Source organism: Colias eurytheme, chromosome 17 (genome assembly GCF_061535395.1).
Source record: "Colias eurytheme isolate Ceu_HAF_F1 chromosome 17, ilColEury1 Martin Lab GWU primary, whole genome shotgun sequence".
NCBI lineage: Eukaryota > Metazoa > Arthropoda > Insecta > Lepidoptera > Pieridae > Colias > Colias eurytheme.
The window spans coordinates 6,336,915-6,357,711 of record NC_142996.1 but is presented as its reverse complement, the minus strand read 5'-3'; the positions used below and the strand labels follow the sequence as shown (position 1 = coordinate 6,357,711).

The following is a 20,797-nucleotide window of genomic DNA, read 5'->3' as shown; positions in this document are numbered from 1 at the left end:
AGGTATAGTATGGATTTCACATTCCTACTTTTGCACGCCTCATAAGCGAAGCGTTGAGGTGGGTACTACTGTCACTTCGCGCAAAACATCTGATTTTTCAAACTTAAAATGTCTTTATGTATCATACATTGCACTTGTAAGATAATACATACACACACATATTAAGAAAAAACACTATTTTTAACGTTCATGATATTTTTGATGTCATTTTTGTTATTTAAACTAGTTAAAAAACAGTTTAAAAAAGTTCTGTCTTGGACGTCCGTGTGTCTGTATGTGCGGATCCTTTTTCTTGTTAACACGATAGCGACCGAAATACTTTACTAATTGAGTCTTTTTTTTTCTCTTACGCTTGAGTATTCTCAGGAATAGAACCCTTTCATTTTTCAGGGTCTGATTCGATGTGGTTTAATTGTTATTAAATAAACAAAAATAATAATTAATAAATATTTATTAAAAAAAAATTATGAGGCGTGCACTTTTGGATTTTGCAAATTATTTAACTTTTATTTCAATGCCTGCATTAGAACAAGGGGACATTTAGAGAAATAATTAAATTCGACCACCCCGATCTACCTACGACTAATCAATCACTTAACACACAGATGCTTTAACAATTCCAATATGAATCGTGCCAATGTGTCCACAGAAAGATCTCAGCGCACGAGTTCGAGCGGGGTGGTCTTCTGAAGCCGCTGGTGACGACCGTGGACGGCACGCCCACGTTCCTCGGCGACCAGCCGTACGCGACCCCCTCGCGCCCGCAGCGACGGTCGCGGCACGAGCTCAAGCAACTGGACGAGAAGGAGCTGATATTCGAACTGGTATGTTTTATTTATTTATTAAGGCTCATTAGCAGCTGAATTACACACAATCAGTAAAAAATGAGCAATGCATGCCGTATAAAAATTCGTTACAATACATTGCTTACATTTCTTAAATAATTAATCAGTTATTAAATTATATATTGAGAGATATTTTGCGGTTAGATGTCATCTGTTATTTGGTTATCTTTCTATAATAGAATATTGTTAAACAGTCTACACGAGATGTGTTTGCAACTAGATGATAGGTAATTTTGTTGATTACGTTTATTTTCCTTTGATAAAAGAGCAATAATGTTGACTTTATTTATTTGAGTGCGCGTAGGTACATAGGGACAAATTTGAATGGCTACATAATATTATATCAATGTATTCTGTGGTAGGTAGATTGAAGATGCACTTATAACTCTGGTATGGAAATTGAAAGGAATTGATTTGAGTAGATGTGCAAAGTGATTAATTAAAAATGCAAAACCGATAAAACGATCTAAGTTGAACATTAAATAATATTTATATAACATGGAAAATTACAGGGAAGTCGATTAAAGTTTACTATTCCGATAGTTAAAATGTAATTATCGCGGTCTCTACAAATAGTTGCCCTTTGTACAGCTTTTAAATGTTATTTGTTTTAAGCAAATTGACTATCGTTTATTCAGCAAAGTCAAACGATCATCAGCCCATTGAAGTAGACACTAAAGCTAATTATTAAGTTATTTCTCAAATATTTGTGTAGTTTCCTTTGATATTAGAGAGCCTTTTAAGAAATTAACGATATATTTCACGTATATTATGTATCAAAGCTTTTAGTGTCTACCTTTTAGAATTTATTCAATTGAAACGTATAATATATTACATTTTATTAATATACGCATATTTTTGTTCTATAAAAAGTAAAAATTATTTGGAGTTTTATTAAAAGTAATCTCAATTGAGCTCACAAAAGTAGACTTAATTTTGTTGTACTAAAATCTAAATTAATGTATATTTCACGGGAACAAACATTTTCGGTACGGTTAATTAAAAACAAATAGGTATATAAATAAATTTATCATTCTGTAAATGTAGGTGTAATATCATCATCATACCCTTTTTGATGAAGAACTTATTTATTGTTCAATCCCTAAAATAGTTTGACACTCTTAACATATTACGGTGTAGGTTCTATACAGTATGTAGGACTTGATTAATTAGTAATAGTAATATAATGAATAAATCGCGTTTAAATTCGCGTTCAAGCCTTTAATATCTAAAAGATTACTTTCAATATTTAACTTGAATTTTACAATAACCTAAATATATTCTAAATCTCGTCCAAAAACTATCTTACAACAATCACCCCTAAGATTACGGTCAGCGTTGGCGCCGTCCGAACCGTGAGTTCACATTTTACGAGCATAATAAACATAAACACTACGATTATGATAACACATACAACGTAACGCGATATGTCTACAATCTACATGTGTACCAATTTAGGCCTCTGAACCGGGAGGTCATTGATAATGGGGGTCCCCGCTTGATAATAATTATAATATGTAAACACACGCGGCGTCCGTCCGTAGCGATGTAACGTTTGCGAGCCGTGCCCTATCTATATCTGTGGTACTAACACCTATCTATTGGGTTAATCCCCTGTGCGAATTTCGCAGACTGGACTTTGATACGCAATCTGATTTAAGATATTATGTTTTCATCATTAAGATGAAACTGATTTCAAGATTGTTATTACAATGTTGCTTGCGCGTGAAGCAATATGTTTTATTCATAGGTTAAAAAGCGCAAATTTTCGAATTTATAAGTTGCTACTGCCTATATATTTTTTATAGCTTTCATATTCGCTTTTAAACAAATGCTTAAAAAACGGGTTAACGAGCGCGCCTCAAAGAAGCCGTTAAATATGTTTTGGATATATTATATGTTTCGTGTCTATATATACATTTTATATATTTTTAATGCTATTGAGTAAGCGGTTTGGGGGAGGCGTGGAGAATATTTAAAGCGAGACACTTCATCCCTCAGGGTCGTATAATTTCACGCGAAAATTCAACCCACGCAATTACAAACTTTTCACGTTTATTCATTAGTTTTAAATAAAATTAACTTTTGATATAAATTTGCGGATTTGTTAATTAATTATTATTATCGCTATTATCTCCTGAAACTCAAACATTTATTTTCGAGTTGTTTCAAATTATTCTACAATGTGTTCAATACGCAACTCTAATGATAATAAACACAGGCATATCGTAATATCTGTGACCAATGCTGCTAATTTTCAAGGCTTTGCGCCTAAAATTATAATTTGGATTACCTACGAAAAGTAAATAGGTAGGTTCGTAATATAGGTAATATTGGTCCTACTGCCTGCCTAAAAAACTTATTAAACACTAGCGGTCCGCCCCGGCTTCGCCCGTGGTACATATTTACGTTTTCTCTACATAAGAACCATCCTCGTACTTCAAGGAATATAATAAAAAAATAATTATGAAAAATCGGTTCAGCCGTTCTCGAGTTATGCGCTTACCAACACATTTTGCGATTCATTTTTATATATAAGAAGATAAACGAGTGGTGACCACATTGCTATACCGTAAAATAAACTTATTTTATCAACTACGAAAACTACATATTATCTTCAGACACAAATGTAGCAAATAAACAGAATTTACTACTATTGTACTATGCTTTATTAATAACATTTCCTTGCACACGCGAGAACAGTAACAGCTTGCGTCTATGTAATGAAAGTAGGCTTCACAGCCCGTTAGAAGGTTTCAATATTCGACACGCCCACACAAATTCGGTTTTGAATGTGGCCATTATGCATTAATTTGGAACTATACGTCATGTAAATTACGGCTATTAATATTAATCGCTCGTTTATTGTATTTTCAAAGAGTTATTCTGCTTATTATTCGTAGGTATATAATATTGTTTAAATGGCGCTGATAAATGTGTATGTAATTAAGGTTATGAAGTTGTCGTTACCATAATTTGTGATAATGTGTGAGTTATTTTATATTGTTATTGTAGATTGCTAGTTTGAAGGAGTTGATAAAAAAATAAATTATTGCTTGAACTGTTTATTTATTATGCGAAGTAAATATAATGCAATAGACATGTTTAAAAACGGTGAGAGCTATGTAAATTTAAAAGATTTATTACGATTAATAAAAATAATACGCATTATAATGACGTTAATAAATCATGACAAATGCTACACAGCACACACCATAACAATATCTTATTCATAATATTTATGTTGCTTATTATTAAACAAATCATCAGATATAATGTATATGACATGTGAGAGAGATAAATGTTTTATACTCTACGATGTACGTAATAAAGTGTTATTGCATAAGACGATTTTGAAACAATGTCGCTAATTAATAGATATACATAAACGTCGCACAAGTAAATACGTCTTAGAAGTTTAAGTTTGAAGTTTTAGTTTTGTAGATTTATTATTAAAAAGATAAAAGTATGAAATGTTTCATAACACGTCTGAGCAGTTTTCAAGTTAGTTTAGAAGAAAATTTGTTATTTAAAAGATACAATATTAAAATGTTTTATTACGCAATTTATTATCTTCAATTTCTACGTCGTTTGTATGTATGTAATTAAAATTGATAATTTTCAGTTGGGTAATAATTTTAAACTTGGGTAATAATTACTTATCCAGTCCTGTAGCTAAGGTAATCTTATATATAAAAATGAATCGCAAAATGTGTTGGTAAGCGCATAACTCGAGAACGGCTGAACCGATTTCGATAATTCTTTTTTTATTATATTCCTTGAAGTACGAGGATGGTTTTTATGTAGAGAAAACGTAAACATGTACCACGGGCGAAGCCGGGGCGGACCGCTAGTTAAATATATTTCACACGTTATAGGTATTTCGATTTTTCCTAACCTTAAACTCAATGGTTGATTGGTGGATATAATTTCACAGTTATACCTAAGGTACCTCTTGTAATGTTTTATAATTTATATCATAACGTAATTATAATACCTAGTAATATTATAATCATTAATTGTATAGTAGAGCATACATATAAAGAATACTCAATATTACTCGTGAGTCCTGACACCACCAAATGGTCCGGGAGCCAGCAGCAGATTTTATGACCAAGTTCCTCTCAAGCGGTAATTAGTAAAATGCATCAAAGTATAGTATTATGAAGCCTCGTGAACGTCAGCTGGAGCTCGGTTGGGGGGAAGAGCGGTTGTAGCCTCCCGTATCAGCTGACGGTTTTTCCACCAAGATACAGCCAGCTGACATAGGTATATATTTATCCACAGTTACATATAAGCTATCATCAGGTAAATTTTTGTTTGAGAGGAAATAACGGAAAATAAATTTTTCTTTAAATTTAACTTTCATGTTCGAGACACCAGCTGACGTATAATACACCATGTTGTAACCAGCTGACTATTTTTTTTCGTTGAGATATTGGGTTAGCTACAATTTGACAAATTTTTAGCTGAGAGGAAATGAATGAATGAATGTATTTTTTTTCCTATGTGCGTGGGAGGCTACAACCGCTCACCCCCCCAACCGAGCGCCAGCTGACGTTCACGAGGCTTTATAATACTATACTCTCATGCGTCTGACGAATTATCTCTTGAGAGGAAATAGTTAACCAAATTTGCACCTGGCTCCCTAACCAAAATTAACATAAACGTATGAATAAATTTGACATGACATACCCAGTCATGTCATCGTTATTATATTAGCAGGCAATTACGGGGTAACATTTTCGGGAGACGTTCTAAAATTACGTTAGCCAATATCCTATTATCCGGATCGGCACGTATTTAGGTACCACGTTCGGAAATTGCGTTAGACCTTAGAGGAAATGCAAGCAAACCCGCGATGAATGCTAAGGATATTGTAGCTTGAAATCATAAGCTTGAGATTGGTAAAATATCTGAAGTATAAACGTTGCTTCAATTTACGGTTTAGTTTCGTTATCGTATCTAAGAATAATATTGTAAGGTTTTTTAATTATTATTGTTTCTTTAATTAGTTTTATTAAGTAGAGGAATGTAAACCAAAGATTTAGATCGCACAAAAGAGGAAACTAAATAGTATAAATACAATAAAAAAAAAATCTTCAATAATCGTGTCGTGTATTTGTCTAAAACTATCAACCATTCAAATTCTATTCGCAACTAACAAGCCAAATCAACATACATAAAAGTATTTCGATTAGGGTTATTTCTGGTATGGAATCATAATAAAGATCGCCCCTACATAGTTAGTGAAAACAGTCACGAACTCCTACAATAAGGGCATCGACGGAAGATAAATTTTTGTTACACAAATACAATGTACCAACTACCAATCTATAACCGTTGATAGTTCATTGACCGAAATATGATTTTGTTACAAGTTAATATTTAGATAGAGAAATATATTGTATTGTCTAGTTTTCTTGCTACGATATTTTGTTTTATAAATAACACATAACACTATAGGACACAAATATACTATCATTATTGTGAGCGTAAAGGAAGACATAATAAAATCATTGTTCGCTTTATTACTATTTCAGTGTTTACATTGAATGAATATCTTACAGTATCAAAAGGTTTCCTGGTGGTAATCGATTATTTGGATCGTCTATAAATAGCCCTCGGTTGTTAAAGGGACAGAATGTGTTATGAAAACGTTAAGCTATCGAATATTAATTGATGTTTTCGTTCGCGCCTACGGAAGGGTCTTTGATTGGCGATGTTATAATTCCTTGACACTGATTTACGCCCTTCGATGTAATTAACTTGTGAATTGTGATAAATTGCGTTGCTGATAAAAATTATAACTGTGAGTCGCGACTGTCTTGATATAAGTGGGATTAGAGTCCGGATAATTTGGCAGAATAGTATATGAATACAAAGATGTTTTAAAATAGATACACTGACCCGTATATTTAGTATGTATAAGTCAGTTTATTAGGCAGTGTGTATCACATGAGTAGAAAGACGGAACAGAGACTAAGCTTCTTAAGAACGTGCAAAATTGTTACCTATTTTGGTAGGGTTGTCACAATAGGTTAAGACAAATTAAACAAAACATTTGTTAAATAGTTTTATAATTACACACAATTACATACATACTTACAAATGTTAAACTTGTAATAATAATGAAAGGTAAAAACACACCGTGTACAATTCTCTTCTTATTAAAAAAGGACCTAATAAAATAAACGCAAGTAGGTACTTACTTGAAAAAGTAATAATCAAAATATTTACTCACCTATTGTACTCCCTGGGATAGTTGAAGTATGATATATTTTTAGTTTTTCTAGTATTATTCATACACACAGTACAATAAACAACCATTTTTAACAATAAAATATTACGTTTTATATTAAAATATTCAAACTTGCAAGTTGCAACTAATAAAACAAACAACGTGCGTCGTATCAAACTATCAACCCTGAGACTGTCCTCAGCCTGTGCAAGCGCAAACCGGTTTTTTCCAGAATCGCTGCGTACGCGACAAGCGGCCTGCGGTCACACACACATGCCCCGCGTACTTGTAGTAGTGCAATCGATTCGCGCGGTTTTTTGAAGCTTAGTCTCTGTTCCGTCTTTCTACTCATGTGGTGTGTATGGTGTGTATAGAATATTGTTCTTATTTTGACTTAATAAAAGAATTGGAGGTCGTATTGGAACTCTTGTAAGTAGATATTTACATACGAGAAGTAAATGTATATTTTAATGCTGTTTTCATGCTTACTCATGTTTTTTAAACATAATTGCTTGTTAGACGTTTAAAGAGGTAATTTGAATTTCATTAGGTATTGTATATTACGAGTATTCGAGACGTATGTAGGTATGTGAAATTATTTCTTTTTTAATATTTCTTTTTTATCGTATGTAATTTTATTTTATTCTGGCAATTCATTTCAGTAGGTAACGTTTCTATAGATACAATGTAATCTTTCTTTTATAAAGAAAGCATTACTTAGTATTTACCTAAGATCTACGATCTCCTTAGTGAAGTCATTGGCCTTTTTCTAATATACTTGCAGACTATAAAAACACTACGTAGTACCTAATTATAATCACGTAAGTCATCATTCGTAACTACAATTTGGAAAAATAATTACTTATAAGAATCCTTACAGTATACTTTTTAACTCCAGAAAAATGTTTGGACATGAATACGAGAAAGAATATAATTCTGTTAGAGCGGGGGCACACGATGCGTTGCGGCGGCGGTGCGGCGCCGGAGCGGTGTCGCTGCGTCGTCTTACATAGAAATGTCTGTGGCATGTCACACGATGCGCTCCGGCGCCGCACCGGACTTGTAACCACCAAGACGAGGCGGGGAGGGATGAATGTGGTGCGACGTCGGAGCGGCACCGCTCAGTTGTTTTGCGTCACAAGGAAGGACACGCTGTGCAACGCTGCTACGACGCCGCTGCGACATAAAAACGTTACGGCGCCGCACCGCTCGTGTGCCCACTGACACGGTGAAATCTTTGCGGTGCGGCGCCGCAACGCATCGTGTGCCCGCGCCCTTACTATCCCAAAAACTAAGATTTTATTATAAAACCTATAAAAGAAATTATTGCCTCCAATTGCTAGATAACCCAGCAAAAGTCGGGGCGGCCCGTTAGTCGATAAAGATATTACTATTATAGAGGTCAGTGGTTTTGTCTTAGTTCTGAAAATGTAGCGAATGATTTTTACGCTCGGTCTCACCAACCTTTTATCTCGTTCCGAGTCGTTGTAAGTAAGTTTCGCAGTTTATTTCCGATTTTCTGAACAAATTTCCGTCTGTTCGGTTTGCTTGAGATTTGAACAAGTTATAATATATATACCTACATGCTTGGGAAATGGAGGCGTGTGTGCTTTGTAAGGGTGTTATGTGGGATATAAAAGTTAAATGTATTATTAATAAAATTTTGTTCATGCATTTTCATGAGACTACAGTCTAAAATATAATTAAAGCGTATAAATATACTTATATAAAATCATTGAAATATGAATCTTTATAGAAATACAGAATTTCATATTAATCAATTTGCAAAAGGAATGAGCTAAAGCACATTGTGAGACTGCTATTGCTATAAAATTGAGGTGTTTCTGTATATATTTAGACACTTAAGTTTTGATTAAGTTAAATTTAGGCACTAAATAACGACTTTGATCTTTATTTAGAAGAAGGTAGTCTCCAATTTGAAGATCCACAAAGCATAAAGCGTGTCTTTAAAATTCGATATCCTAGTATTTAACTAAGACGCTGAGATTCCGAGCTGAACAATTTGGTGCCGCTCGCACAATTCAAAGACGTATCATATTTCAAGATCTTCCCGAGCACGGCCGAACATTTGTTTAATCTGCCATCGCAATCCATTCACGTCTCGATTGATATGAGAAATGATTAATATAATGGTGGATTTAGGTTGAACGTGACCGTTCCAACAATAATTGGAGAAATCCGTAAGATATATGCGGTACATAATGTGACAATGTTATTGTGATTATTCTTACGTTATTCTTAGCTAATAACGGCTGGATGGTATTCCATTTGCAGGATAAATGGAATTCCTTTTAATATTTCATGGGAAAAGTGAATATGTGTGTTACTCATTTGAGATATAATAATATTTTTGATGTTATGAAAAGGGAAAGACTTCATTATGTAACATTTAATATGGACCTAATCTTGGTGGTGGGTCATAAGGAACTTATTTTATTATATATGTACAATACATATTCCATCCAATCAAAAAATTTTAATTGCACTTTAAATTCAGCTGTCATAAAATTCAATATGGAAATTTCGCCGGTAAATAGACAAAAATGGAATTTATAAAGCAGTCTGTTAGAGCACTCAACTGCAGCCGTCTGTAGCCATATTCATGATGACGTACTGCTTTTAATTTTTATTCCGCTTCACTTTACGACAGTAAATAAAAGCAGATATGAAATGTTCGGTCTTAAATCTAACAAATAGGGCCTAATAAAAGTATATGAACAATGTTTATTACATATAATATTTTTTCTGGCAGTTTCCATGAACCCTTTTAGTGGTATGTCGTTTTATAGACCCTTCTCCCTTTTAAGTTTGTAGACACAATAGATGTAGAAAATTCCGATGTAAATACAGCGACGTTTTCATTTCGAATTTTCGAGAAGCGTTTAATTATCATTAGTGAGTTTTGAAAGGATTGTTTTTAATTCTTTTACTTAATATTATGAAATTATGAACATAATTTTGAAGTTTATAACGTACTAGCGGTCCGCCCCGGCTTCGCCCGTGGTACATGTTTAATGTTTATGTTTTCTTTGCATAAGAACTTCCTCGTACTTCAAGGAATATTATAAAAAAAATGTTGTGTGGTTTTATGAAACCACGGTAAAAGTGAAACTTAGGCACTAAATTATCGTATTTGTACGCGTACGGTTCGACCGTCACGCGACATGCGCTACACAGACCAAAAAGTTTTACTTTAAAAAAGAATTATCGAAATCGGTCCACCCTCCTGACACTGGTCCTTGGACACGCGTGCTGCCGTGACCAAGAAAACGGGTTTCATTTTATATAATATATATTTTCTACATCTTATCTCATAATTTCTAAAGAACTAGACTTGATTAACGAAACTATTTGACTTTATAACTTCTCGCTTTATGATGAAGCCTCCTTATTGAACTAGTTTTTAAATACCTAATGTATAAGTAGGTTAGTATACACATATTAATTAATTATTGTATGATAGATTTTCAATGCCGAATCTTTGTCCCCAGGTTAAGGATATATGCAACGAATTGGAAGTACGGGTACTCTGCCACAAGATTCTACAGAATGTGTCGATACTGCTCGACGCTGACCGGGGCTCGCTGTTCCTCGTGCAGGGGGAAAAGGTGGCATCACCGAATCCGCAGAATGGCAGGTAATTTAGTATTGTTTTTATTGGGGAAGAATGCTGCAAAATATACGTGACATCGCCTCTGAAATTGGTAGATACAATAGATTAGAATTTCGATAGTATAATGGCCCGAATGAGGCAGAACGTCTGTGGTTCATGATTATAAGTTATCATATTTGTTTATTTAAGTGGAGAATGCCTTTGCATTCTCCACTTAAATAAACAAATATGATGTGCTTTTATTGCACTAATTAAAACTTTAAACATTAATTATTATTTTTTCAGGAATAAAAAATGATTAATTCTTAGAAATTAAAGACACTTTAACGGATTTTAAGCGCGATTTAATCATTATTTTATAAAGTCGACGCGACGGTTCGCACACTTTTCCGCGAGCGTGGTCACGTTAAGACAAACTAATTTAAATATTTTCGAGTAATCCCGGAAAATAACAAACAGTTGCCCTTTTCAAATACAACAACGTGTTGGTTATACAAAAGCTAAGAGTAACGTTACCAAAATTTCAAGCCTGTTATTAGGTCATGCGAAATCTGACTAACTCTGCATTTAACCTGTTCTACACACATGAAAATGACAGGCTTGTTAGGTTGACTAACTCGAAAATTTGTACCAAGCTACGCTCTAATTTAGACTACCTACTTACTACTAATGAATGAACTAAAATGTTTGTCAAGTGAATGAACAGGAATTTGGACTTTTATTCTCTTAAGTGGACGGAAAATAGAAAATTGATAGGTTTACATAAGAAATTTTTAAAATTTTTGAATAAGAAAAGCTTAATACGGAATTAAATTTTGTTTCGGCCATTTTATGTACTTTTAAGCTATATAGAAATCGCTAAAATGTCATAACATAAAATAATATGTAAATCACTTATAAAATAATTTAGTGGCCGTTTATCTAAATCAAAGTATTTAATTAATTACTGGACCTTTCGTAAATACCTTAATCAAAGTATTTAATAAATTTTTAACCCGTTGTTGAACTTCATCAAAACCGTAAATTAATTATTATTTAATTCAGCTCTCTCAAATAAATTAACGACGAAATAAGTAGCTCTAGAGAATAAGTACTTACTAAGTACAGTTCTGAGGAAATTATTTGATCAAACAAAGCGCTCCGTCCTTTCCTGTACAAATTGAAATTATTTCTGTAAATCAAATAATGACATAACAAGAGAAATGCTTATTCAATTTTACGGAATCATTGAAATCGCAAAGGAAACTCACGTGTATAATTATGTAAAGACGAGCGGAATCCTTACAAGGTCTGAACCCCAGAGAACTTCTTTATAAGCAGACGACATTATTAAATTTCACGCTATGAATTACAGTGTACCGAAAAGCGATTGTCTATATGCGAATATGAGCTATGTCACTTCGATGTAAGCTTGAATGTAGCGTATACAGTTAACCTGTTATGATCTTTGGTATGGGGTTCGTAAGGTCGCTACTTGAACCGGATTAAATCACACAGGCGGTTACATTATGCTTATCTTTATAGATTAGGTCTCACATGGCGTGTCACGATTGTAACGAGTGTTTTCTGAGTAAGTCTACGGGTGTTTGAATTGTTAATGGCTAAGGGTGTGGTTGGTGTCAAGTATCTGCAGGTCAGGTACCAATTTACGACATCTGTGTATCGGATTGCGTCAGTCTTTGAATCAGACGTGCTAGAATTAGGGTTTTAGTTTGATAGCGACACTTAAAAGTTAAAACCTTAATTGAAATCTAAATTTTAACAAATTACCAAAAAATTATACCTATCCTTAGTAAATGTTCTCAAACAATTCTGTTATTTACATAATATATAGAAAACACTTATTAACAAATAAATAAATTGTTTCTTCATCCTTACCTGATTAAATGTAAAGCGTAACCTAAATACCAAAAATAGCACAACACCTAAGCTCCATCAAGGAACGGTTGAGAGCGAATGAATAGTACTCAGACAGCGTAAAAAGAAAAACAGGATTAGGTTAAGTCACATCCGGAGGGAGGAAAGCAAATTTTGTCCGCCGGCCGGCATATAAAACGTTTTAGTACAGACCTTCCTCATTATTAGACCGTGACAAAGGAAAAAAATCGGAAGTCCAGTGTTCGCATAAACGACGGACATCCCACACATTTTGTTGACTTAACGACGCGCGTCTGTTTCTCGCTTTTATTTTCATGGCTTCAATGTAATATAAAAATACAGTAATACAAAAATACAGCTGTACTTGGAAGAAGCTAGATAGCTGGGTAGCAATTTTCTGAGGAATCTGCTGTTTGTGATGGTCAACGTTTCATGTTTTTTTAAGAGCTAGGAAAATAAGCAGTGGCAATTGGTAGACGATATTTTCCTCAATTAGTAAGATATATAGTAATATAATAGTTATGAGAATACAGAGAATTGGTTCACTTTATTGTTATTTAGACTCATAAATGCATTAAATAATCTTAAACAGGGTAATTTTTTTTTAATGACCAAAAAATAAAACAACTCAATGAAGCTTTTCTTTCGTAGTGTCATATAAATATCACAATGAAAGCGACATTAAATTTAAACGAAGTTGCTACACATATTTTTATAGCAGCTAGTATATGGGACGGTTGTAAATTATAGCTGTCTATACGTCTCAAGCAATTTTACATGAACATAATGTTATCATAACACATCCATATTCATGACGGGCTCTGGATCCCAAGTAGGACATGCTATTATTTCGTTATATTGCCAAGTGTGGATCGGGCTATTTCCTCAACATATTTCGTATTGTTTATCGCGCTGGCTTTAATCCAAGTTACTTAACTTTCTGCGCGCAGTTTGTCTCCCTAAGGGTACGGTTGGCTCGGGGTCTCATCGTTCCAATCTGTCTTCGGTTACACGCTCAATTTCGCAGTGGTAATTGTATACGAAACAGTACTGACGTTGTGGATGTTATCCCTTCACCCATATAATGTGTTTTTTCCCCGCGATTTGAGTTCCCTTGGACAGATCATATCACGATTGTGCACATTGTCTTGTGAATAAGATTATTTGGTACTTTGTTTAGGAAGACAAATTTTGCAATATTTATCGGGAGAAAATAATTGTAAATAGTCCTTTAATTCATATTAATTGTAAGCATTAATTGTATCGCTTCTACGTTTAGTTTTCAAATACAGTTTATGTATATGAAATTACGGTCTCAATTTGCAACGTAATACTCGTAAGTTAACATAATGAAAGGTCTCTTTTTAAAATTATTCAAATTCGGGGTAAAGCAACAGTTTTAGTTTGTCGTAAAAATCCAATTTACATACACTTAAAGGTCTGGAGGGTCCGCAGAAGTGTTAATAAATGGGGCGTGACAGTTTACATCGTCACAAAACTTGCCGCTCTAAGAGGGACTCTTTTGATTTTAATCCAATGAAACCAGATGTCTGCTCGTCTGACAAGATAAAAGTTAATGGGCCGAGTCTCTATATAAGATTATACGTGAAGGAATTTTAAGTGTGAAGTTAGAAAGTCTGGGGCATTTCTTAATACTTAGTAGATACACTTGCATATTCAAGGGTCTGTTCGAGTGAATAAATGAGATCGTTCCTTGTTTTCACGTTTGCAATGTTCGCGTTTTTATCGGTTCACAGTTACATGTTTCTGTGCCTTGTCATCGCTTCTACAGTCCCTTTAAAAAGAGATCCTTTTTTCGCCCGTACGAAGCTTCGACGTCCTATTTGTTATAATAGTTCTGTTCAATGCATGTTTTTATATATTTTTGTATAGTGTATAATGTATCTAGAATCTGTGCGTTGAGTTTAGCGGTTGCTACAAACTTAGAGAAGGAAATAAAAAGTCTAAAGATAACATAATCCTATACGTAGTTTGGCTTTCCGATTGCTTTTAGAACTAGTATGTAAAGACGACTAACAACAGTACATGTCCATATAGAAAATAAAACAATGGTATGGAAACATGATACCTGTTTATTTATCCAAGAAGGTCCCAATTAATAACCGTCCACCCACTAATTAACGCATGTAAACAAATGTCGTCATTCGCTATATCTCGGAATGCATACATGCATGCAACAGATTATACATCCATGACCCAAAATAATAATTGTGCGAAACATTACGTTATAATTTTACGTTTTATTTACGTGTTTCTGCGAGGAGATTTCATTAGGAAAACATACTTTTTGAGCCATGAATGTCTCACCTTTTTTACAAATAAAAACATCTCAGTATTGTTAAAGGTAAATTAGATAATTTAAAATAGCAGAATTTGCTACATAAAATGCATTTTTTATTAATCAAATGCCTTTTTTAAATAACCAATGTAGGTATCGGTAATGAATAAGTGCCTATTTGTCGCATAGCTTACACGCGTTTGCTTGTTCGCCCTCACAAGAACACTTACATAAAGCCTGTCACCAAGGGGACCTTTACTCATACGACTCGTAATCTAATCGTCACATTCGTCGTATCACGTATGGAATCTAAATGAAGAATGGCATTCGAAATTTCACGTTCGTACTTCAGAATTGACTGATATGTCTTCATTGGCTTTAAGGTTAAGGTCGGCGGGTGGGCCGGGGGCGACCCCCTGCTCGAGGAAATCACGCTCACAGCGAACATGTGGGAATTTGGGAGATGACACGAGTATGCGTTGTCTTGACGATTATGTTCCGTGGTTATCGGTGTCGATAACAACGCTGTTGTATATTGAACGATAATTTGTATAATTGTATTGCTATCGTGTTATTAATTTCGAACTCTATTTTGTTCTGATAACCCGTAAAAGCCAGTGATTTTAGGGTAAACGGTTCGGGTCAAAAGTTTGATATTGTACATGTGGTGATATTTCAGAAATATAATGTTTAATCATTGTAATAATTATACATTTTTTATTTCATTTGCTTTTCTTGTTTATTACAATTTCATTTCTCTATTTAATTATTTATTTTACTGCCCATAACATGCCAGTTGTAATTTAAGTGTTACAATCATATCCAGCAATTGAAGAAGAGTTACAGTTTTAAACAGCGACTCATACCTAGTTAAAACATTTAGTTAGTAGCTACCTATTATCTTTATTAAATTATACAAACATCGAATAAAATAAACGTTTTAAATAATAAAATATTCATAATAATGATAGTGCACAAATAATAATCAGCCCATCGGAATATCGGCTATACAGTAATTAGGGTGTACACTATATACAATATAGCACCAGCCACATTCATTAGCCACGAAATTCAATACCACACTCCACAGAATCCCGTTGCGTAATTTTACTCAACAGGACCATTATGATTGACTGCAGTCTTGAAAATGGACGCCAATTTTCAAGGAACGGAATAAATTGATCACTGTCATTATTCTAAGGATAATGTCTGAAGCCCTGCCGCAAATCGCCACAAATCTTACTCCCAAGTACCGTCATCAGTTACAAGATTCCTAGTTATCGTAGAGCCCGTGTATCTGCCCGACGTATCTTTCTTTATCAAGTGGAATTATGACAGTATTTTTTGGGTGAACCTTTGCATGTACAAGTCGTAATTTATGTCAAGATTTCGTTGTTTATAGGCCGCGATTTTCAGATGAATGATTCAACTTTTGTACAGGCAATACTCGTTTTTGGAGAGTTTCAGTCGATGAATAACAAAAAGAATTATTAATAAAGAAACTTAAGTTTAAACATATTTCGAACCTTTTATTTGTTTGAGTAAATATTGAAATAAGTATATTATAATAGGATTGATGAACTTAATCATGTGAAAAAGGGCAAGGTTTTGTACATTACTTTACAAATAATAATTTCTTTAAAAACAATAACTTTTTTACATCGTGATGAAGTCGGCCGAATGTATATTGTAAGTTAGCTTTTATCTTGAATTTTTAATTATTGAAATAATTATTCTATTCTGTAATTATATAACCCAGCTATTTATCAATACATTTTTTTTAAATGTATCGTATATTTTACATATTGTACGTTGTCTGCAAAACAGTTGCTGACATATTGCGTTTCGCCTTGTTCGTGCCGTCGGTGCCTCGCAGTCGTTGCGATTTTATTAAATGTATCCTAGCTATTTGCCGATTGTGAAATTCCACTGGCGGCTATTAGGAATTCGATTACGCTCATGTCTTGCGCCTGTCTAGCATCGCGGACAGATTATAATATGATTGGCTATTCAGTATTCCATATCTTAAGGGAACCTCGACTGGGCTGGCATAAATGCGAAAATGATTGGTTTAATTTTCATAACATTTCCGAACATAGATTTATGAAAAGCGATTTTAATGTTTTCTCTAATTTGTTGACCTACAAGTCAAACTTACTACCAAAAGCTCATCATTCATTTTTACCACTGAATTTCAATTCCTTCATTCTAATCTGCGATTTTGAGCACGTAGCACGATGAAACATCATTTCTACAAATTTTCATTTTAATATGCAAAACAACGATTTAATATCATGCAACGATTTAAAATAAGACACTTATTAATATTTACACAAAAAAATGATAGACTCGTTGCTATTGGTCGCCATCCCGTCTTCCACACACAAAAGATGGCTCTGAAGGGTAATTATTCAGGTGTTGTCCGCAGATGTTTGGTGTCGAAGCTGTTCGACGTGTGCTCCAAGTCGACCCCGGAACAAATGGAACAGCTGGAAGAGATCAGGATACCCTGGGGCAGCGGCATCGTCGGCTACGTGGCTGAGAGTGGCGAGCCTGTTAACATACCTGATGCGTATAAGGTTTGTTGCGTTGTTATATCGTTTGAAAGTATGTATGTAATTTTATTGGGTAGCTCTCCAACAAGGGACTACAAAAAGTCAAATAATAATTATGAATCTGCATTATACTGCGCATGTTGAGTAGTTGCCTTTTTTATCACAACACTGGCTAATTAGGTATATGTTTTATTTTAATTCTTGAAATTAGGAGATTCTGTTTTCCATAGTATAACTATTTTTTGATAAATATTTTTTTTGTTTATATTATGCCTGTGACATCAAGGAATTCGACATTTTATACAAATTAATCCATTATAGAAATGGAAAGCAATACATTTGAATTTTTTACTGACGAAACAAGCTATAGTTGCTTCGAAGAAAATAAATAATATTGTCAAGATTTAATATGTAAGTTTTTTGCTATTTGGTTATATACTTATCTCTAGATAGGTCATAAATTGTAAGGCGAGCATAAGTCAGAGAAGATGAATGGCTACAGCTCTTAATTTAATATGCCAGACTAAAGATCTAGGGAGAAATTGTCTTTCACAGTTCAAGACGCATTTGCTTAGTAAAAATGATGGACGTTGAATTTGCCCGATATAGTATGAAATATTAAACCATCTGTTTAGCTTTTACATGTTATTCTTTTAAGCACTTTTGCAAATCACCGTATTAACAAAGGAAAGTGAAACCAAAAGAAAAGTCCAAATGTTTATACGTCGCTAAAGAATTCGTTACTTTCAGTTCTAGTTGCACTGACCTTCATAAAGAAATTAAATAAAAAGCGGTGAGTTACTTTTCAAACTGCGATTCAAAGGAGTTATATATTGCATTTCCCGAATGAAATTCAATTAAAAAATATCTTTCTCTGCTTTGAAGTAGATTGTAGCTTGGGAAAAAAATCTTCTGTATAATAGTATTTTCTTTCACTAATTAAGAGGCGCATAAAGAAAACGTAGAAAGGTTGAAAAATAAAACATAAAACACCTCATTCATTCAGTCCACTCTGCGAACCGGGATACCGAAATGTTGGAGTTTCGTTTTAAAGTTTAAACGAGCCGTTTTACCATTTCCTACAGTTTTTCTTTACATCTGCGTTTTAAATAGAATTTTTGAGTTGAAGAATGCATTATAATAACACGGTTGTGTTAGCTTTAATAAAGCTAAGATGGTTATTAATTCATTGGAGATTATACGACATCGCTATAATTCCTTTATTATAAGTGGGAGTTTTCAATATAATTTCATTGGAAAATTAATACGAAGAATAAAAATAGCGCGATGGTTTCATTATTCTATTAATCTGATACTTGGAAAGAACAGCTAATGCTGTTATTGAGATCATTTTTTTTAAGTAATTACTTTTTTAAAGTAATAAATACATTCCGTTTTCAACTAGTTCCGTAGTCAGTGGATCATTTATATATTAAAAAAAATACATTTATTTAAATATAAAACATCCATATATTGTGGACATGATTTTAATGAATTTTCTATGATACCTGTATAAAGAGGAATGTTGTTATGATATAAAACGTTCGACCTTCCTCAATTTCGTCCCTTTTCTCTGACCCTTCAAGTGCGGACGACAAACCGTTGATTGGAAGTTGCGTACCACTCGTACGTTTTGTTATATCACGTGTTTTCAATATAAAATATAAGTATAGAATATTTAAGTATTTAATAAATATTGTATTTTATGAAATACAATATTCTTTAACAATAAATATTCTCTATATAAATCTATATCCCTAAAAAACGCTCAAATTTTTCTAGTAAAATACTATTCATATAAATTTCGTAGAGTGAAAATAATCATGACATTTTAAAGGTACCAACATTTATTATTAATTATCATCGTATGTGGTCGGATAAACGAAAGCAGAACTCGGAACACATTAATTTCAATTACACTTACAGAATTCGCTTGCAAACATTTTCATTAAAGTAATTTGTCGAAAAGTATTTCAGGGTACGTTTAATTCGTTCAAAAAGCATAAACATGTCATGCGAAACGTATTAATTAAAATTATGTACCGGTGACATTTGTACATAAATAAATGTATAAAACGATGTGGGAAATATACGTGCTCGTGGAAGAAATTAAAATTGATTTTAATCATTCGGAGTGCACTTTGTTTAAGCGTAATTAATTAACAATATTAATTTGCTATGTACAAACACGATATGCATATTTTATTTGTGTGGAGAGCCACATAACTTGACCCGGTTAACGATATCCCGGCGTAAAAATACAATTATGAATTTATTCCAGGCAAATAGTTCAATTTTAAACAGTTCGAAAAAAACTATTGTGGTGTACACATAATATATTTTATTTATTTAACAACAGAAAAGCGCATAAAATAGTCAGCGACATGTAAGGAGAATATGAGATAATAATATAACAATTTCGAACATTACTATTCATAAAAAGAACACATCCCCAGAGTCCGAAAATCGTTAATTTTTTATCCAAGCATAGTCTATTATAGATGACAAATGAACCTAATTAAACGAACAAAGGGCTCGTTTTTGTTTAACAACTTTGTGCCCTGTGGAGACAGTTCATTCATCAACCTTCGTATTAGGGCTAAAAGCACCAACCATTATTCTAAAGGCACATTTCAGTAACGCGTCGTGCAAAAAATTGACATGATATCCATCATCGTCTTAATTTGACTGTGCTCTTTATTTTTTGCCGGAGCCCTCGGAAATTGATGTGTTTTATTATTTTTTAAATGTATTTCCTGGATGTGGAGCTTAGCGAAGTTTGACAAAATTAATGCATGAAAAAAATTATGTTCAGGAATTAGAAGTTTTAACAAGGGAATTTTTTAAAATAATCATTTGTGAATTGTGTATAACAAAATCAATAGAAAGTTTTATAATACTTACCTATAGTTGTTCGGATAATAAACATTTATTTTTCGCTAACCCACTTCTGCCCATATTAGATGTGAGACTAAGCCATAATGTTTTCAAAAGTTAGAGGCGTGAGATCGACCAGACATGAATAATTCGTGCGGTGCCTTCAGGATAAATGGCGTGCTATCAATCTTGCCAGTTCATGAATTCCCCGATAGAGGTTATATTGGATGGGAAACAAAGTGAAAGTAATATTAAACTCGATAATAAATGACTAACACATCACGGTTACGCAACTATAAATATCCTGGGCTTGTATTAGCGATAGCGAGGCCTTGTCGACGTCACGTTTGATCGGATTGTACAATCAAATAAAGACGAGAGCAGTGAATTATCGCGATATGTATACAGAATATTTTGGAGAAACACATAATAGATCGTGGAATGTAGGTATGTTATGTAGGCATCGAA

At 33.5% G+C, this 20,797-nt stretch overlaps 2 protein-coding genes across 7 annotated transcripts in view; one reads left to right on the top strand and one right to left on the bottom strand.

Moving 5' to 3' along the window:
- LOC149901268 (glutathione S-transferase 2-like) overlaps positions 1 to 20,797 on the bottom strand; it is a 279,112-nt gene that overhangs the window by 211,803 nt on the left and 46,512 nt on the right. The window lies entirely within an intron of this gene.
- Pde11 (Phosphodiesterase 11) overlaps positions 1 to 20,797 on the top strand; it is a 193,616-nt gene that overhangs the window by 145,299 nt on the left and 27,520 nt on the right. For all 6 annotated transcript variants that reach the window (XM_090111838.1, XM_090111837.1, XM_090111839.1 and 3 more), the window contains 3 exons: positions 650 to 824; positions 10,599 to 10,744; positions 17,326 to 17,476. In XM_090111838.1, coding sequence (XP_089967964.1) covers positions 650 to 824; positions 10,599 to 10,744; positions 17,326 to 17,476 — 472 coding nt within the window. The remainder of the gene's footprint in view (positions 1 to 649; positions 825 to 10,598; positions 10,745 to 17,325; positions 17,477 to 20,797) is intronic.